The sequence below is a fragment of the Tetrao urogallus genome (assembly GCF_951394365.1).
Source record: "Tetrao urogallus genome assembly, chromosome: 4".
Lineage (NCBI taxonomy): Eukaryota > Metazoa > Chordata > Aves > Galliformes > Phasianidae > Tetrao > Tetrao urogallus.
In genome coordinates this window covers 53,544,252-53,561,266 of record NC_136817.1, presented here as the reverse complement: position 1 = coordinate 53,561,266, position 17,015 = coordinate 53,544,252, and the positions used below count along the sequence as shown (strand labels likewise).

General features: G+C 38.3%; 1 protein-coding gene across 1 annotated transcript; it reads left to right on the top strand.

Annotated features, from left to right (window-relative positions):
- Nucleotides 1-167: 167 nt before the first annotated feature.
- ANAPC4 (anaphase promoting complex subunit 4) lies at nt 168-16,302 on the top strand (the record flags this gene model as incomplete). The annotated part of the gene is made up of 28 exons (XM_079534950.1): nt 168-365; nt 1,664-1,769; nt 2,378-2,510; nt 3,680-3,754; nt 3,885-3,911; nt 4,251-4,295; nt 5,464-5,548; nt 5,938-6,048; nt 6,587-6,670; nt 6,924-7,010; nt 7,686-7,750; nt 7,847-7,889; nt 8,000-8,076; nt 8,496-8,596; nt 8,676-8,727; nt 9,011-9,066; nt 9,367-9,413; nt 10,317-10,373; nt 10,554-10,610; nt 11,235-11,328; nt 11,612-11,709; nt 12,184-12,245; nt 12,330-12,368; nt 12,459-12,560; nt 13,843-13,920; nt 14,912-15,082; nt 15,562-15,685; nt 16,087-16,302. Exons 1-28 carry the CDS (start codon nt 258-260, stop codon nt 16,300-16,302), a joined length of 2,400 nt encoding a protein of 799 aa, XP_079391076.1. The 5' UTR covers nt 168-257.
- Nucleotides 16,303-17,015: the final 713 nt, after the last annotated feature.

Genomic DNA, 17,015 nt, shown 5'->3' with positions numbered 1-17,015 from the left:
TGGCTAGCCTTTCTAAAAATGTTAACACCACCGTTCAGAATAAAAGCTGATCTAATTTAAAGTGACAGTCCTTTATATTAGGCGTCGTTACAGGAACGAATATGCAAACGTCTCACCGCGTATTCGCACAATGCGACCACTTCGTACGACACCCCGTTGCGCTCCGCCCCGGAGCAGGAAGCGGCACCTCCGGAAGCCGGCAGCGGAGGGCGGGAGGCGGCGCGGCGGAGGAGCCCAGCGAGCGGGAGGTCGCCGCCATGCCCGCCTTCCGGCAGGTCGGGGAGAAGCAGCTGCCGCAGGAGGTCGTCGTCATGGCGTGGTCCCCCAAGAGGGACCTCATCGCTTTGGCCAACAGGGCGGGAGAGGTGAGCGCGGCGCTGGGAGGCGGGGCAGCCCGCCGTCCCTGCCGTGCGCCGCAGTGAGGGCTCAGCGCCGCGCTGCCCGCTGGGCTGGCAGGGAGAGCGGACGGCGGGAGCGGTGCGGGCTGCGGCGTAGTTCCGTTCAAGTCGCAGCAGCGTTTTATCGAGCTTTCTAACATTGTCACTCGCTCCAATTTTAGTTTCCATACTGATTGATGGCATCATGGAATGACTCAAGTTGCAAAGCAACTTAAAATCTGTCCAGTTCCACAGGGTTCTCCCCCAGCAGCTCGGGCTGCCCGGGGCACATCCAGCCTGGCCTTGAACACCTCCAAGGGTTGGGCACCCACAGCGTCTCTGGGCAGCCCGAGCCGGTGCCTCAGCACCTCCGAGGGAAACATTTCTGCCTGAAATCTGACCGAAATCTCCCGTTTTACTTTAAAGCTGCTACCCCTGTCTTATCGCTACGCTCTTTTGCGTCCCTTCCCATCTTTTTGTTGGCCAGTACAGGTCGGTTTCAGTGAGGTTTCCCCATAGCCTTGTCCAGGCTGAACATGCCGAGTTCCTTCAGCCTTTCTTCACAGGAGAGGAGGTGCTCCAGCCCTCTGGTCCACTGTGTGGCCCTCCTCTGGACCTGCTCCAGCAGCTCTGTGCCTTTATTGTGCTTAAGCTCTGTGGGTCTGAGCAGAGGGATAAGCCCCTCCTTCTCCCTGCTGCCACCCCTCTGTTAATGAAGCTTGGGGTACAATTGACATTCTGGGCTGCAAGTGTGTGTTGGCTGGTCCAGCTTTTCATCCACTATCACCCAGATCCTTCTCTGCAGGACTGCTCTCAAGTTCTTCCAGTCTGTATGCATATCTGGGATTGTTGTGACCCAAGTGCAGCACCCTGCACTTGGCCTTATTGAGTTCACTAATGATATTTTCATTGCCTGTGTCAATGATATTCTAAAACTTCATAGCTTTTTCCTTCCCAGAACTGCTGCATGTGATCATGCATGCTGAAAGACTTGTACTTTCAGGCTGTCCTTGCTGGAGAGGTGTGGGTAATCCCTGTTGGTTACAGGCTTCTAGGTTTATACAAGTTACAGTTTGTTCCTCTGTGTTGCTCTACAGTAAACAGTGTGGTGGTCTCTTAAACCATGTAGGAGTGGAATGTCTGCTAGGAGAAGGAGTTATTTAATAATAGTAGAAGTTACTAAAGAATTGTGAGAAATTGCATCTTGAATTGATTTATGATTATTTTAATGGTTTTATTTAAAACACTGTTTTTATTTTTCTGTCTTAAATGCATTTGCTTTGTAGGTTTTACTTCATCGGCTTGCAAACTTTCAACGAGTTTGGAGTTTGCCTCCAAATGAAAATACAGGAAAAGAAGTGACAGCTCTTGCTTGGAGGCCAGATGGCAAAAGTAATGTCAAGTATATGCTATGACTTACTGCAAAGCAATCCTACTGGAAGTCAGTGAAGTGATGTGTGATGATGTGGTGATGATACCTTTTGTCTGGGAAGGAAACTTTTAAGTAGACTGTATTTGAAGAAAAGGATGGGTTAACTATATGTATGTTTATTAAAAATAATTGGGAAAGTTGCACTGTTGAAAGCAATTGCAAGAAATAATTACAAGGTGAACTTATACCCAAAACACTACTTTTCAAGTTGTAGCAAAGTTTCCTGTTCTTAACTAAGCAGAATATTTTTGTATGAAATACAGAATTTACCTGAAGAATAGAAAGAAGTTGTCTGAACAGGACTGTGTTAGAAGTGCTTGCGTTTGATTCAGCATGTAAATACACAATTGTGGGTTTGGGCTTTTGACTTAAACATATCAAAACTATGATGGGACCAACAACCCCCATTGTAATGCAGGTTTCAAGTGAGAATTGGGAAGTAGTGGAAATGGGCAAAGGGAAAATGCAGTGTAGTGATTGACTGTGAAGGTGCATTGCTTTCTAGTTCAGTATAAAGTACAAAGTTTTGCATATTGGTTATTTATACATTTTACTCATCTTTTTCTAGTTTTGGCCTTTGGCCTTAGTGATACCAAGCGGATTATTCTGTGTGATGTAGAAAGGCCTGAAAGCTTGCACTCCTTCTCAGTGAACTTGTCAATTACTTATATGCATTGGATGGAAGTAACTGCAGAGAGCAGGTGGGTCTGAAAAACAGCAAGTAAATTATGGGCTATGTGGCACTAACTTATTAATTATGTATGTTTTGCATGTAATAGGAAGTAAAAATAATATTTTTTAATATTTTGGAATTGTGTTGTCTTTCTGCTTTATCTTAACCAAAGGGAAAATTTTAACAGGCACTTCTCATGTGCTTCTTTCCAGTGCTGAAATCTTAGTCTCGTGGTTCTTTAGGTTATTAGGCACAATATTTCAGCATTTAAATGTTAACTTGTGCATCCTATCTTCTGATCCAGCTAACTTTGACACCGAGTAATTGTAATAATGTTATTGCGATCATCTATTCTGTTAGAAAAAGTTTTGTAGTTAAATCTTTCTTCACTTGTGCTTTCAAGACCTTCAGTTTGGCATTTATATCTTTTCTCAGCCTTAATTTGATATGGCACCTGAATGTGCTGACATTCTGCCATGGGAGCGCTTGCATTAGGAAATCAGATTTCTTGCAGAGACTGTGAGCGCTGACGCAGAATTCTCAGTCACGTTTGTGAGGCTGGGGGATGTTGTGGTCCCTCCTTCTGTGGTCTTACAAAGACCTGTGATAGGCAGTCCAAGATAATAACTAAAACGTTTATTTAAAAATGAGCGGTTGGGTAAGTCTGGCAGGTACTTCCCACTACATTTCCCCAAAATGGAAATCTTAAAATATCAGAAAACCAGTGTATTATAAGTAACTCTAGCATTCCTCTGATGGGGACAGACATGTAGGGAATCTAACCTCCAGGCACATGTAAAGTGTGCTATTAAGGACTGTAGTTGGCTCTTCTTCGTACTGTAACACGTGTCTTTGTAGTGAAGCTTTGCTGAGGTGCAGGTAGGTGAGCTGCAGGGTTGTATCTGTTTTAAAGAGAAAGCCTCCATTGGTGACTGTACCACAGATAATGGGCGATTCAGTAGCAAGGTACTGGGCCAGCAAATACAAACTTTACTTGGTGGAAATAACCATAAAGTTATGGTAAAAATTTCTTTTATTAATTTAGATTTTAGATATATTTAAGATTACTGTCTGATATTTGTATCCATTTTATGTACATGACATGTTGAATGTGTGCCGGTAACTTCAAAGTCAGTAATTTTCTTTTCCTCTATTTTAACAGTTTGAGTAGCTAAGACAATGTCATTTCTTTTTCAGCATTCTCACTTCCTTCTACAATGCAGAGGATGAGGCAAATCTCATTTTGCCTAAATTACCAGCACTACCAAAAAAGTAAGCGTTAAACTGGAAAGCCTGGGAAGACTTGCACTAATTGTTGTTTTTGTTATGTCTTCACTACTCTACTGGTGCTTTCAGTTAGATGCCTGCCTCATTCAACTTCGTTGTTTTTTTTCTTTTTCAGTTATAGTACCACTGCGAAAATTTTCAGGTAAGGAACTGACTTTTTTTTTAGTTTCTTTTTAGGGGTTTACATGATTTGTTGTTGGTTTTTTTTTTTAGGGGGTTTCATAGAATCATAGAATGGCCTGGGTTGAAAAGGACCACAATTATCATCCCCCAACCCCCTGCTATGTGCAGGGTCGCTGACCACCAGACCAGGCTGCCCAGAGCCACATCCAGCCTGGCCTTGAAAGCCTCCAGGGATGGGGCATCCACAACCTCTTTGGGCAACCTGTTCCAGTGTGTCACCACCCTCTAAGTTTCTTTCTTTGTTTTCTGCTATTGAGACAAAGGAGCTAAAAAGCATCCATATCTTTTATATTTTCAGTGAAGAAAAGTCAGATGAGATTATGAAGCTTCTGGGTGATGTGAGGTAAATTCTGTTTGTGTGTTGTTCTTTTGTTTCCTTATTTTTTGGCTTTAAAATAACAAAGAGGCTTACTTTAAAGTTATTCATAATCTGTTTGAATGGTTCTGGAGAAAGTATGCAATGTTTCTTTTTTTCGTATATGAAGATAAAGTTCACTGAATATACTAAAAAAAATTTTTTATGTCTCCATCAGTTTACATCTTTTCCCCTTGGCTTAAAGGGATTGTCAGGCACCTTACAATCTACTGCTGTTGGTGTTATATCTTCTTTTCCTTGGAAGATTTCTTGACTCAGGCTTAAAGGCTATCTTGTATGGATTACTTAAGCTGGTCTCAGAGGCACCATGAATGCTTTAAAATAAGCATCTCATATTAGGAAACATGAGGAGCACCTGGAGGATGTATAGTCTAGTAGTCTGAGAGTGGTTTGTGACACAGCAGGCAATCTCCATGTGCAAAGTGTGATGTTTCAAATGTAGACAAAAAAGTGAGAGATCATAGAAAAGCGTTTTTCCAAGTCATTGTATAGCAAAGTTGATTTTGGTAAGTGATCAGAAGAACACAGATCTGTTTCTCCCTGATCCTACTTTTTTAAACAGGGTTTTTGTCTCTTTTGCTGTTGTTGTCTGTGGCTGTTCTTTGCTGCTGTATCTTTTATGTTTTTATTTCTGCTGAGGTTTTACTGAGGAGGCCCACCGAGTGACAGACTTACTCAGTGTGTAATTAGGATAAATACAGGGGAAATGAAAAAGTAGCTTTATAAGAATGCTTTGCAGCCTGTACTGGTAGGTGGGCTGCTGCTGTAAACTGTTAGTTTTTTTCACAGGTCTCCAGTTAGTGAAAAAGGACTTCTGTGCCTAAACTTGGCGTTAATTTTTTTTTCCTTCATTCAGCAGTTTGCTATATGATTTTGTTTCCTGCAAGTGTTAGACCCAGTTCTCATCAATCAAGTCCAAGCTACTAATATTTTTCATTTGGTTTTTAAATTTCTTGGATTGTAGGCGACAGCACAGTATTTGTTTTAGTGGTTTTCTAGAGAATCTTTTAGTAAAAGGAATGGAAATTAAGAATTATTTTTATCTGCATTAAAAACTGACTTCAGATAGTTTAGGAAAAAAAGTTGTCAGTTTATTTTCATGTGCTCATCAGCACGTGTTCTTCTGTTCTTATAGGCTTAATGCTCTTGTCCTTGGTGGCAGCTCAGGGTTTATTGAAATTTATGCTTATGGAATGTTCAAGATTGCTACAGTAACTGGGGTATGTTTATTTCTGTATTTTTTTTTTTCTTCAGTGTATACCAAAATACAGCTGAATTGAATGAAATAATGCATCTGTGGGTTTATGTGTAACTGAAACTGGATTGCTGAAATTTTACAGAAAGGAATAACTGTTTCTTTGGATAGGGTTGTGTGGTTATTGCTGGAAAGACATTCCAACTTAACTGGTGATTTTAACATTTTGTTTGAAAAGAAACTGAGCTCAATGCTAATCCATGGTGAAAGGGGTAAATATTTTCTTGAACAAAATTCCCCTTGATTTTTAAATGTTATTGAACACAGCCTGCTTTGCATGTGAATGTGTTACAACAGCGAATACGTATGGAAAAAATTCAATATTTCATTAACATTTAAACTGGAATCCTTCAGGTGGCAGGTTCTTGTCGTGGACTCTGTTTATCCAGTGACCTGAAATCACTATCGGTTATTACAGAAATACAAGACTCTCCTGACAGTGAAGCAGAGATAACTTATTTTCAGGCAAGTAAAGTAATTTTAAAATGTTCTTTCTTTTATTTACTCTCACCTAACTTTATCACCTTCCTGTTATTTGTAGGAAAAACCTGCAATGATTGTTCTCAGCCTTTCTGAAATGCACGCTGGCTTAGCTTTTGGATTTGTCGCATTGGCTTGCAGTCTCACAGCTGAGACTGACTGTAATGCTCTGAGGCGTTCTGAGAAAATATTACTTCAAATATAACGTTTATTCAATTACAGTTACTCCGTTTGTCTTCATTCTGAACACAAAGGTGTAGCAGCCGTGCTGTTCATCATTCATTCTACCCAGAACAGTCATCCTGCAAACTATTACTGTTAGAACTCCAAAATTAGAACCATTCTCAAGAGCTTTTATTGATAGATTAAAATACTAATTGCCCTGTTTTCTTCTTAAAATCAACTTAAAGAAAATGAGAAATAGTAAGTTTCTCTGTGGGTCCTCTCCATCTGTGTTTTTATTTCAGTAACCCGAAACTGTTTAAAAAAACAAATGATCTGTTAACTGTTCTGTTTGTTACAGCTGGACACCAGTCTGTTATCAAGTTATTTACCTGAGGTAACTCGAATGGCCCGGAAGTTTACTCACATTTCAACACTGTTACAGGTATGGTTTTGTTATGACATCTTAATATCTCAAGTCCTAGAACGTTCTATATTCTTACAGGAAGTAAAATTTTCTTAGTAGGAAACTTCTGTTGGTTTTAAGTAAATGTGGAGCTCTAGCTTGAAAAGTTGATTAGAAGTTTCATATGATGTCTGTAATATATATCTTCCCTTTGTGTTACAACATCCAGTTATTTAATATGTATTGAAGGAGAAAAAAGGAAGTAAGACTAATCTTAGTGTCTGTATTGCAGTATATAAACTTGTCATTGACGTGCATGTGTGAGGCGTGGGAAGAAATACTGATGCAGATGGACTCACGGCTAACAAAATTTGTACAGGTATTGTAGTATGAACTGCTCTTTTCTGTAGTAGGTCTGCTGTTCATGTTAACTACACAGTACATTATCTTAGTGCTGTTTATGTAAGGCCTCCAGCAAACAGTCTCTAAGTTCAGAGGCAAACTGCTGTGATGCTGCAGATATCTGAGTACAGTCAGGTGTGATTGCATTGTATTTTGTTTACTCCTTACTATTTGAAAGTGATATTTTTCAGCTTGCACAGCTATTGAACAATTGCTTTCTGTTTAAGGTTGTGTTCTTTCTACTTCAGTCACTGATGAACTGTCTACTGTAAATGTTGAGCAGCAGCCCATCACCATTTGCAGCTTAACTCAATGGAGCATATATATCAGATCATATATTTGCATATATTTTGTGTGCATGGCTGGCAATTAATTGAATCAAGTAATTAATGTATTTATTTTTAACATAGATTCTTGATGATGGAAAGTGCTTAGAATTTTTACTGAGTATTACAACTGAAAATAATTGAAAATACTGACCTTGAATCATTGAACTGAGTTGAATTGAATTTCAAAAGATCTGTAGACTGATTTCAGCATTCAAGAGTAAGGGTGGGTTTTATAATGTACTTTATTTGAGGTATCTGTGACGTTGTTTGGTAGGCTGAATGTAACCTCTTTACCAATCTATTTCAATCATTTTGGCTGACAGGAAAAGAATACAACCACTTCTGTTCAGGATGAGTTTATGCAGCTGTTGTTATGGGGCAAAGCAAGGTAGCTACTGTTGTTTTATCTGAGTATGTATTTTAGTATCAAATGCAAGTGCAAAATGAAAGCATGTTTGGTTTTCTCTTCCCTGTCCCTTTTTAGTCTGGAACTGCAGGCATTATTAATGAACCAACTGACAGTAAAGGTACGTTCATATTATTTAACATCTTAGAATTATACATTTCAGTATCTTTTAATCGCTGTGCATTTACATTAAGAAAACATTATTATGTGTTTATATTTCTTTTTTAACAGGGCTTAAAAAAGCTCGGTCAGTCCATAGAGTCCTCCTATTCCAGTATACAAAAATTGGTTATAAGTCATTTGCAGAGGTACGTCATAAAATGTCCAATAAATTTTAGATTAAGTGGCATATTATGTACTTTGCTAAAAGATGGGGTGCAGTGTCAGTGGTTCTTTATATATAGATTTTTTGTATGGTATGTGGTAATACACCATGTACTAATTTACTCGTGGGTGATGGAGAGCTCATATTTTGAGCAGTCTCCATGGCGTATAAGCTAAATATCACTGCTTGGTATTTTTATAGGAAATGTTCTCCATCATTGTGTGGTGGTTAAGATTATAAAGACAATATTTGCTTTTCTGCAAATACTTTCTTAGCTCTTACATTCCAGGTGATTTTATAAAGTTCTCCACTTTGCCCGTTATAAGATAAAAATCTGGTGCACCGTGAAGCACAGTTATCAAACTGGGACTAGAAGATTGGTTCTTTGCTTTACTCTCCTAGTGGCTCAGAAGCACTCTTATACTACTTAAGTGAGTTGAAAGGGATGGCTTTATGGAAACAAAAATATGAGTCTCTGGGATTAGATGCATCTGGAATTGAAGGTACAGTAGTGTGTGTCCTACTTAACCACATTTATTGCACTTTTGCAAGCATGATATCAATGGCTTGCTCTCTTGACAGAGGCTACTACTGCTGTTGGTTCTTTCATCCTGAAAGCAAATGAGCTGCTTCAGTAAGTATAAAGTCTGAGGAATTTTAAGAACTTGGCTTTTGAGAAAGCATGTGGCTTGGGAGTAAAGAAAGATGGCAGGGTGTGGCTCCTCTGTTGGTGATGAGCTCGTCTTGCTGCATCTCATAGGCTTGTATGCCAACAAGAGTCTTACAGGGAGGGATGCATTTGGCATTTTTAAGAAGTTGATAATACTTACATATCTGACTGTAACAGAAATAGAACTTAAACCTGCAATAGCTTGTGACATCTGGTAATTTTTTGTTACTGATTGTTTCTTCTGCAGAGTTATTGACAGTAGTATGAAAAACTTCAAAGCATTTTTTCGATGGCTGTACGTTGGTAAGCTTGATGATGTAGTAAATATTTGGTGTCTGTTTTGTAAATGCCAAAATGCCAACAATTAATTATGCCAGTCTTAGCTATATCCATCTGTTTATTACTGCCATAGATATTTTCTGCAGTTTAGTAGGGTAAGTGAAGCTTAATTTCAGTCCCAATTCATAATTGTTCTTTTCAGACTCTTCCGCTTCTGACAAATTAATCCTTCTTATGTTATTGACAGTGTCATATTATATAGCAATGAAAAATTAGGAATATTAAGAAAAAGATAAACACTAGTATCTTTTTTTTTCTCCTCAGCTATGTTGAGGATGTCAGAAGATCATGTGCTTCCAGAGCTGAACAAGGTAGTAATAACATTTTCTCATTAATGGTGGTATATTTTCTTTTCTGCTTGACTTACAGAGCAAGATTAAAAATGTATTTTTTTGTTCCAAAACTTAAAGGATGTGCCTTTGACGTTTCTTTGAGAAAGCTGATGCCTGCACATTCACGCTAACACCTCAGTGTACTGTCTTGCATATATAACTCTTACTGTTTTCTTTTAATAGTGCAGCACATATGAGCCTAGTTCTCTATGAAATATGCGTATGGTGACTCTTTACATGCCCTAGGTGATGAAGTTAATAGGAATCAGATTGTAACATCTTTACCTGAGAGAAGAAATAAATAACACCTGCATCTGATCTGCAGTCACCACCACAATGGGTGCATCAGCTGATGTGCTTTAGGGCAGATGGAGATATCCAAAGGGAAATAGGCTGCAAGAATGAACCGATAGGGACCTCCTGAGTTTCAGCAGGAACAAATACAAAGTTACTCCCAGGGAAGAATCTGCAGCAGCACAGCCCTGGTTAGCTGGGGGGGAGGTCAGGCTGTAGATGTTGGTGGAAGCAAACTAGGCATGAGCCAGCAGTGGGCTCTGGCAACAAAGGGCAGTGTAGAGGAACCAGGGTTATTCTAACAGGATTATGGCCAAGAGAAATGATAACCTTCCTTACTTAGGACGAGTCAGATCATTTTCGGAATACCTTCTCCAGTTTGAGGCCCTTTTGTATGAGACAAATATGAATAAACTGGTGCGATTTCAGCAGAAGGTCTGCAAGCTGGCAAAGGGTTTCAGTACTTGTCCTGTGAGCAACAATGAATTGGCCTTGTTCAGCCTATAGAATGTTCATTCTGTGCTCATTTAGATGTAATTCTCAAACTTTGTTTCCCCTTGCTCCATTTTTTTATGTTTTTTGTTTTAGATGACTCAAAAAGATATCACGTTTGTTGCGGATTTTCTTACTGAGCACTTCAACGAGGTAAGTAATCCTAATTTATTGAGTACAGCAGTGGTACTTGGTTACTGTGTTTTTGCTGCTAGTAATTGAATAGGAACAATTTTAAGTAAAATAATTCTATCGTCTTCTTGTGCCTTATTTCTTAGTCAGTTTGGGTTTCAATTTTGGTTTTGTTTGCATTGTTATTATTTTTTTTTCCAGGCACCAGAACTTTACAATCGCAAAGGAAAATACTTCAATGTGGAGAGGGTTGGCCAGGTAAAGAACTAGAGAATATATGGAAGGAGGGAGTAAGAGAGAAAATCATGAGAAAGCTTTTAGAGTTGTGCCCATTTTTCTTCTCTATCCCTTCTGCTATGTGTTGTGCATTCCAGTCACAGTAAAAGGAAGTTATTGTCAATGTTTTCTTTGTTATTAGAAAAAGAAAATATTAGAACATTTTATAGTTTTCCTTACATATGCAGTATTTTAGGAAAAGGGTGAAATGTGTTTGCAACCAGCAGTAGTAGTGTAAAATTAAAATCTGCACATTGTCTTTATGTTGTTACTCACTGGATTTCTAAATGTTTGTGTTCAAGTATTGTTTGAAAATCAGTTCCACATGGAAGTGGTACTGTATGATATTAAACAATAGTTAAACAATAGTTGATTTCTTATTTATTTCTAGGAGGAGTGGAATGTTATATTTTAAATGTAGACATGTTATATTTAGAAGGAACTAAACTTGTTTAACTTGTGAGAGACAGTGTAGGGCTTGGACTAGATAATCTCCAGAAGTCCAGTGGAACCTTTATAATTCTGTGATTATATATTGTTCGAAGTGAATTCTAATGTTACTTATTTTTAATTTGCAGACTTATAAAATGTTTGTTTCTTATCTAGTACTTGAAAGATGAAGATGAAGACCTTGTTTCACCACCTAATACAGAAGGAAACCAATGGTTTCACTTTCTCAAAAATAGTACTCATGTTAAAGGTAATGTGTGCTTGAGTAAAACTGAATCTGAGGTATGTGGAGAACTTAACATAAGAGTAATCCTTTTTTTTTTTTTTTTTTTTTTTTGTGATTAGAAGTTAGTTTCATGATGCTCATCTGGGCAGAATAAAATAATTGGCCCTCAACTTCTCCTCTGAACCATGTGCTCTAGGCCTGTGAGCAGCTTACTGGCCCACTGTCACTCCACTGTCACTTCAGTATTGTCTATTTTTTTTATGGAGTTATAAGCATTTTTTTTAAAATGAGCTTTATGTGTTTGCAGAAAGCCCGCTTTTGTTTCCCTACTATCCTGAGAAATCACTGCATTTTGTCAAAAGGCAAATGGAAGAGGTCATTGATCAGTGTTTACAAAAACCAGCTGTAAGTTCAATTTATATAACTTTCTTCTAGATGGTAGTCATGCTTAGCAAGGCCTGAAATTTTAATTGAGTGCCTACAATGTAGCTGGCAGCATGCATTCCAGCTTAACCACTACTGAGTGTCTTAAAATCAATGGAGGATTTTTTTTGTTTTGTGTGTTCTGTGCATTCTGTTTACCCTGTGCATTGATGAGAGCTATTTTAACATTAAGTAACTCGGTATACGAATTACAGATTAGATAGCTGATTAGTTGATGGTATGTTAGTCTGTATCTTCTGAAGAAATACGAACTAGGTGCGTTAAGTGACAGTGTTCGTATTAGAGATGGTTAGTTCAGTATAAATATTTGTGGACTTTTCTTTCAAACACACTTGGATTTTATTCTTTTTATGTATTTATTGATTTAGTTTTCTTAAGAAGGAATATATCATGAACGGCTTGCTTTTTCTTTGCTCTTTTTATTATATTTGTTAGGATGTGATTGGAAAGTCTGTGCATCAAGCATTCTGTGTGTCTCTCTACAAGACTTCCCGTAGGTATGTTTTTAACATTATTTCTGGAGTTCAGTTGCACAAAATTATAATAGTATTTTGTACACTTGTTTTGTTTTTCCTTTTCAGTGAAGATTCCTCACCTCAGTTATTTAAACTGCCTTTTCTGTAAGTATGCTGTTATTTCTTGTTGTATGTCACTCACCTGTTCTTAAAATATGGTGTGACTTTTTCCTGTTTCCTCACCTAACATTACAGGTGGAATGACAAAACATCCAACATACATTATGTTCTCTTTACCATATTAGAAAGTTCTATTTCTAAAATACACATTTTGAGGAGACATACAGATACTTCCAGGTAAGAAAAAGGGGGGGAAGGAGAATGGTTTGTGAGACTTATTGTATGTATAGAGACAGTTGCAACTTGATTTTTTTTCTGCAAAAACAGAGATTGAAGGACTGAGCACAGTCCTTGTGGGGTACTAGAGAATTCATCAAAGTGGAAGGCACTGGGAGGTGCAGTGGGAAACTACAGTAGGAATTCATATTTTATTAAACTCAAAAAATCTGATCAAAACATCCAGGATGTTTGTAGGCTCAGGAGAAAAAAGTCAGGTTTCCTTCGTTTTGCTCCTCGCAGAATTACTCTTTGTGAACTAAGAAAACTTGTAGAGAATCAGGCTTACAATGTTGATTTGTCTTGCTGAAAATACTGTTAACTCCTTATAGCCTGTGATTTAAAACACTAGGGAAAAATGGGATGGGTGGACAGCTGGGTTCAACAAATACATCTCTTTGGGATATCATTTTTGCACTTTTGGGAATTTCTCGACCTAAGGTGCAGTGCACTGACATGACCTAGGTGTGGAGAACAACAAAAGCTTCAACATAAAATAGTGATTTTTATAATGTATGTTGTTTAAATTGAGGAGATGATGAGCTATGACAGGGTGAGAATTTTTAGAACATTTTTACTGCTGAAGGGAACACGTGATGGAAATACCTTCTTTGTTTCCAGTTGGTTGCTTCTGAAGACAAAATTGTAGCCTTGTGGTGTAGTTTCTATTGTATTTCCTTTCTCACTGGTATCTTCATAGAATCATAGAATGGCCTGGGTTGAAAAGGACCACAATGATCATCTAGTTTCAACCCCCCTGCTGTGTGCAGGGTCACCAATCACCAGACCAGGCTGCCCAGAGCCACATCCAGCCTGGCCTTGAATGCCTCCCGGGATGGGGCATCCACAGCCTCCTTGGGCAACCTGTTCCAGTGCATCACCACCCTCTATGTGAAAAATTTCCTGATAAATCTTAGGTAGTACTAACTCATTTTCTGTAGATGCAAGTAATGAGTGACTTAATGGACTTGAAACTAGGACAATTGGGCTGAGAGTTCAACGAAGAACTGTATCCCACAACCCAGAAGGACTTTCTCATTTGGCTCCTTCAGTCACATTTTGCTTGAGAGGCAAGAGAAATGAAAAGGTTTCTGTCCACTTGTTACATCATCTAGGGATGTAGTCATGTACTTTGTAAAGCAGGTGGGCTTACACCATTCTGTACTGCAGTTGCCCTTTGAGATTTTGAATTTTCTACAGATGGAAAAAAAATGTCACCAAAATAGTGATTTCTGTCCTTCAGGTCTATCGGTAACGGAATTGTTGCAGTAGAGTTTGGAAACTTCTTGAACAATAGTATAAATGAGAGCTCAGACTCCAGGTCAGTATGTTGAGTTGATTCTTCTTCTAGGGATGCAGATTGTGAAATCGAAGACCATGTTTTTGAGTGTTCATTTTACTTGAAGTTAACTTCCCTAGCATTATGATTTGGCTTTTATATTCCAAATTAGCACTTCAAATGCTGCAGTAGCTTGTAGTTCCCAAGTGAGTCGGGCCGTAAGGCACGGTACAGGGGTGAAGGTGTAGGACTGTGGGAATCTTACCACAGAGCCATTTAGGCTTGCAAAGACTTTCAGTATCATAAAGTCCAATCATCAACCGGACGTACCGAGTCCCATCACTAAAACCTGTCCCTTAGTGCCATGACTGCACGTCTCCTAAATCATCACGTGATACAGACTCCACCACTTCACCATTGCAATGCTTCACCACCCTCTCCATGAAGAAATTCTTCCCGATGTCCACTTTAATCTCCCTGGTGCAGCTGGAGACTGTTGAGTTATTTTGCACTTAAGGTCAAGTAAGCATTTTAGTTTTCTGATCAAAAAGCTGAACTTTGGTACATGTGTAGAGTTAGTTGGAAACAACTTTTTCTTGTATCAGTAATCTTGAAATAAGATAGAACGACATCTTACATTCCTGAAGGAATCTCAGAAGTCATGGCAGAGTAAGTTCATGCTTTTAATTTAGAAAGGCCCGAAGTGGTGCTGATGGCCCTCAACATCACCAACTGTCTCCTAATTTTCCTTGGTATTTGTGTTAGTTGCTCTTTACATTTCAACTGAAATGGGAAGAAATAAGATTTTTATTAAGTTTTGTTCTTCAGTGTCATTTATGTTACAGGAGTTTTTAGCAGTCCTAAAGAGTCTCAGTTGCACAACTGACCTTTTCATTGTTTACAGTAAAACTCACTGTTAACTAATGAATACTACCTAACTTCAGTGCTGTGCAGCATAGAAATATTTTTGTTCTATGGTCACTTTTATTCCTTGTTGCTTCCTAATATATAGGTACTGGTTTATTTCCAATAGGTGCTACAGTTGTTTAGATGCACATTTTTATGATGATGAAACTGTAACTGTAGTTCTGAAGGAGAGCGTGGAACAAGAGGGGAAGGAGAGAATCTTGGCCCAGCTGCCTTTATCTTCAGTATACACAAATGAGGATCAAGAAGTGGAATTCATCTGGGATTCTACTAAAAGGTGGGGAACAGGCAATATTAAAAACAAGTTCAAACCAGTCTTGGCCACTGTAACAGGGAATTACATACAGCTCTTGTAAGTGGTAGTGAAGAGATACATTGATCAAAGGTCACAGAGGTCACTTCTGTGTAAGGGTAGACATTGCCTCCAGAGCTTTGTTCTTGCAAAAGAGGGATTTGAAGGAATGTCAACATCATCTTCCTGCCACAGCTGTTACCTGGGACAAGACAGGAATCATACAACTCCATTCTGTCCTGTTGTAATCTCTTGCAGCGCTTAAAACGTGCTGTGTCGGCACCGTTTTATCCTCTCTTCTAAAGTATCTGGAGTATATGGAGTTATGATTTTAAATGCTTGTCTACTTGTTGCATATGGTGTAGTAAAATCTAGACGCAAAAAAAAAACCCAAACCTGGGACTGACTGGGATTTATTTTTTAGTACTGAAATTTTCTTATGTTTTGTGCATCATTTCTTTCAGATTGGCTGAGCAAAGTGATGAGATAGCAACACGTACTGTCTTCTTGGACAACCAGTGGAGAGTGCTGGAGAATATGAAAGCTCAGTATGTTGCTGTAAATGGTATTAGAAAAGTTTCCTGTGTGGTAAGTACATATCTGTGAATACATTGGGTGGAGGGGGAAGGAAGTGTTCCATAGCTAGGGAGAAAGATAGTCTGTAAACCTCATAAAGTTAACAGAAATAAAAGTCTTGGTTATCATCATTTAATTTCTTACAAATTGATTATCTTCCCAGAATCTATTATCGATTTGTCAGAATACAGTCATGCCTGTCTCATTACATAACCTGGAAAAAATTTAATAGCAATTAATAGATAGACTTGTTTTACTTTACAGTCTGCAGAGCAATAAAACAATTGCCAATTTCCACGGTACCTTCATTTTGAAGATAAAGGCTATTTTCAGAGCTATTGGGCAATACATAAATTGGTATCTGTGTTCTTTTTTGATTACTTATTAATCAAGACTTCTTAATGTTTCCATAGCTAAGTTCAAATCTTCGTCATGTGAGAGTGTTTGAGATGGATGTAGAGGATGATGGAGAAGTTGAAGAAGAGGAGGAAGAAGAAACTACTCAGATAGCAGCTGGGGAACCTGAAGAGCTGAATTGCTCTGTGGATAACCAAGATAATGTGTGTGGTGCATCAGCTGAAGAACTACCTGATGAAACTGAAGAAAATGAGTCAAACCTGGGTCTTTGACACAGGTTTTCCCTGGTAAAGGGAGAAGACTGAAATCTAACTTCTGGTTACTGAAATGATGTTTCCCATACCTACTCTGTAGCGTTAACATGCTGTGGGTTCTGTATTACTTCTTAACAAAGACCAACTATGTTCTAAAATATACAAGCTTGAACTTTTTTTCTTGGCACAGTGATTTGATAGGAACTGTTTCTTGGAGAGGTTTTCTATTTGCAGTTTTTTGTAGGTGGAGGAAAAATATTAACTGAAGTTTCATGGTTAACCTGATCAGTCCTGAATACTGTTCTGAAGATAAAATGAGCATGTATGTGAAAACAACAAAACCCTAATTTTTGAAAACCAAAACCTCCCCTTGTTAGACTTCGTGTTCTGCTAAGAGGTGCAGAAACTTCTTGTATAGTTACACTTTAATGTGTGTATAGAGAACAACAGGCTTGCAGATCAGCATAAAAATAGCTGGACGCGAAAAATTAGCTACTGTTACTTAAATACTTTTAAAAAGCTATTCTGATAAAAATCTGTCTCCTCAGTCATACAGTATTTGTTCAATCTGTGCAGTTCTTTAGTTCTGAGTACAATGTGTGTGTTTTGTCAGAAACCTCAGCCTGCCTAGTGTGTGTGAAATTGCTCCTGTATTTTTCCTTCTGCTGTTTGTTTTATTTGTTTTTTTTTTTTTTTTTTTTTTTTTTTTTTTTTTTTTTTTTTTTTGTAAT